The following is a 2,453-nucleotide window of genomic DNA, read 5'->3' on the forward strand; positions in this document are numbered from 1 at the left end:
GTAGAAACCCTGAAGACCAACCGCTATTTATTCTCGTACCTTTTCTGAGGAGTCAGCACATATAGGGCGAACCAATTTCGCAATTATAAATCTCTGGAGGCACACACCCAATTCACCTAGGATGGATACAAGATTTGGCTATTTTTAAGCCTTCACGTAGTGAATACGCCATCATTCAAACGCCGTCATTAAAGGTAAGTCAGCTTGTATTTTGGTACAATACAGTACAATTGTAATATGGTTATAAACCTTTCTTCAAGCAGCAGTTTGCCCCATATTTCAACCTAAGTATCAAGTTGATTTAACCAACAACCAAAGTCACCACATATGTTGTTCTGAATAGGATTCTGTTCTGCATGGCCTCTATCCACACTAGTCTAATGGGTCTAAACAGGAAGACGTGTCCTGGTGACCTACTTTACTGCGACCCTCTTCCACATGCAACTGGGATCTTTAATCCTTGTTGGCATCAATCCTCTTGGAATCCAGTGTTGTGATGTGATTAACGCTGCCTAGTATGTATGCTTCTTCTTTGAGATGTTCTTAGGCTTCTCTTATGGGTGAAAAGACCCTCAATTTTAAGGTAAAGGATTAAACTTGAAACCAAAGTTAATTCACTGTTTCATTTTAGTAATTTAAAGCAACACACAACAATACGACTCGGTGTAGAGGTTAAAAGAAAAGAATACAAAAAAATAATACTAATGATAGTTTCATTGATTGATTGACTGATTTACTTAAAGACAGCAGCTACTAAGAATGAATTGGATCTGTATGAACAACATTGTTTTCCTTTGTTCTTTTCGACACCCAGTGAATGATCTACAGTTTAAATCTACAATGCAAACAGTGGTTAGTCACAGTCATGTCTGCCAATCCAACACGTTTTAAAATCTAAACTTAAAGTCATAAAGCTTAATCAGTAGCTCGAGGTTTTAACAGTAGCTTATATTTACAACCACGATGGTTTATTTTCAGGTCTAAATTGGAAACTATATCCCTACCAACCCTCCTTGCTGTATTTAACCTACCAATTAAAATTAACCAAAAAAAAAATTACTTAAATAGGTCCAGACAGATCCAGATAGAACTAGAGAACTGTGGCAAAAGCCACCTACCATCGAGAAGGTGCTAATGTTAGCAACTCTGTTAGCTGTTTTGTTATGAGAACGCTAGTAGCTAGCTAACTAGCCTAGCATCCTAACAAAGGGACGATATTCAACATCCAGCTCTGTATGCTACCATAATGTTTACCTGTTCCACCAACATTAATAACAGCACTATCACCATAGAGAAATAACCCGACAAACAATAAATTACCTTGCTTTGAAGCGGACTTTCAATCTCCGACCCCGACAGGCGCGATCGACTCCTTTTTCCGTTAGACCGTCGACGGGAGCGCCTCGGTGTCTCTGGACAAGCAGCAACAGTTTTCTGAGACCTAAGTCTCATTTTTTTTCTTTACCTGGGGGTTTGTTAACATCTAAACGTAACGAAGATAATCGCTCTCAATCCGACGCTTCGCTGTTCAAGCACCAAACAGAGCCTAGAAGTAGCTCCGCCCCCACTCGCTGAATCAGCGCGTTCGTTTGAATATACCGGGCTCCGATAGGTTTAGCACCGCGGAGACGCTTATTGGGCGGTGCTTTGTAAAAAAGCCAGCGTCAACGTGATACGCCCGTCACGTTGCCCTCACTCCCACCCCCCTTTGAATTTTATATGCAAAGAACCTCTGGGTGAGCACGATTATTAAAGAGCAAAGAGGCAATTTCTGCAACAGCATACCTTACTTTTTTAAAAAACTGCATAATTTAATATACACGGTGAACTTAAAATGAGGCATTTAAGGTGTAGAATTCAGACTTTAATTCAATTTTATTTACATAAATGGCAACAACAGTGGCCTCAAGATGCTTTAGGGCAAAGACCCTACAAAAGAAAACCCCAACAACCATACCCCATGTTTCTAAGACTCTTAGGGCCCAGTAAGAAATTAAAGGCCACAATGATACAGTCAATGGGAAGCATGTGTAATGTGAATATAAATGGTTCTAGCACAGAACCCTGTGGAACTCCATGATGAAACTTAGTGTTAGGCAGACTCCCCATTCACACAAACAAAGTGGAGTCTGTTACAACCCCTGCAGCACAGTACCTTTAAGTCCTATTGCAAGATTCTCTGCCACCTATTCTATGCCACATCAACATCTCCTCCTTCACTACATCCATTAATCTTCTCTATGTTCTTCCTCTTTTCTTCCTTGCTGTGCCATCTTCAACATCCATTGTACAGTATATCCACTATCCCTCCTCTGGACATATCCAAACCATCTCAGCCTCTCTAACTTTATTTCCAAACTGCTTGTTCAATCTGTCTTCCTGATCTACTCATTTCTAACTGTGGCCAATCTGATCACTCCACATGAAAATCTGAACATCTCCATCTCTGCTGT

General features: G+C 40.4%; 1 protein-coding gene across 1 annotated transcript in view; it reads right to left on the reverse strand.

The window, feature by feature from the left end:
• LOC102208984 (uncharacterized) overlaps window positions 1-1,602 on the reverse strand; it is a gene marked incomplete at its 3' end in the record, with an annotated part of 3,760 nt that extends 2,158 nt beyond the window's left edge. The window contains exon 1 of the mRNA XM_005755749.1: window positions 1,321-1,602. Within this exon, the coding sequence (XP_005755806.1) occupies window positions 1,321-1,452 (132 nt within the window). The remainder of the gene's footprint in view (window positions 1-1,320) is intronic.
• Window positions 1,603-2,453: the final 851 nt, after the last annotated feature.

The sequence above is a fragment of the Pundamilia nyererei genome, unplaced genomic scaffold (genome assembly GCF_000239375.1).
Source record: "Pundamilia nyererei isolate P.nyererei 1_Seehausen unplaced genomic scaffold, PunNye1.0 scaffold02834, whole genome shotgun sequence".
Lineage (NCBI taxonomy): Eukaryota > Metazoa > Chordata > Actinopteri > Cichliformes > Cichlidae > Pundamilia > Pundamilia nyererei.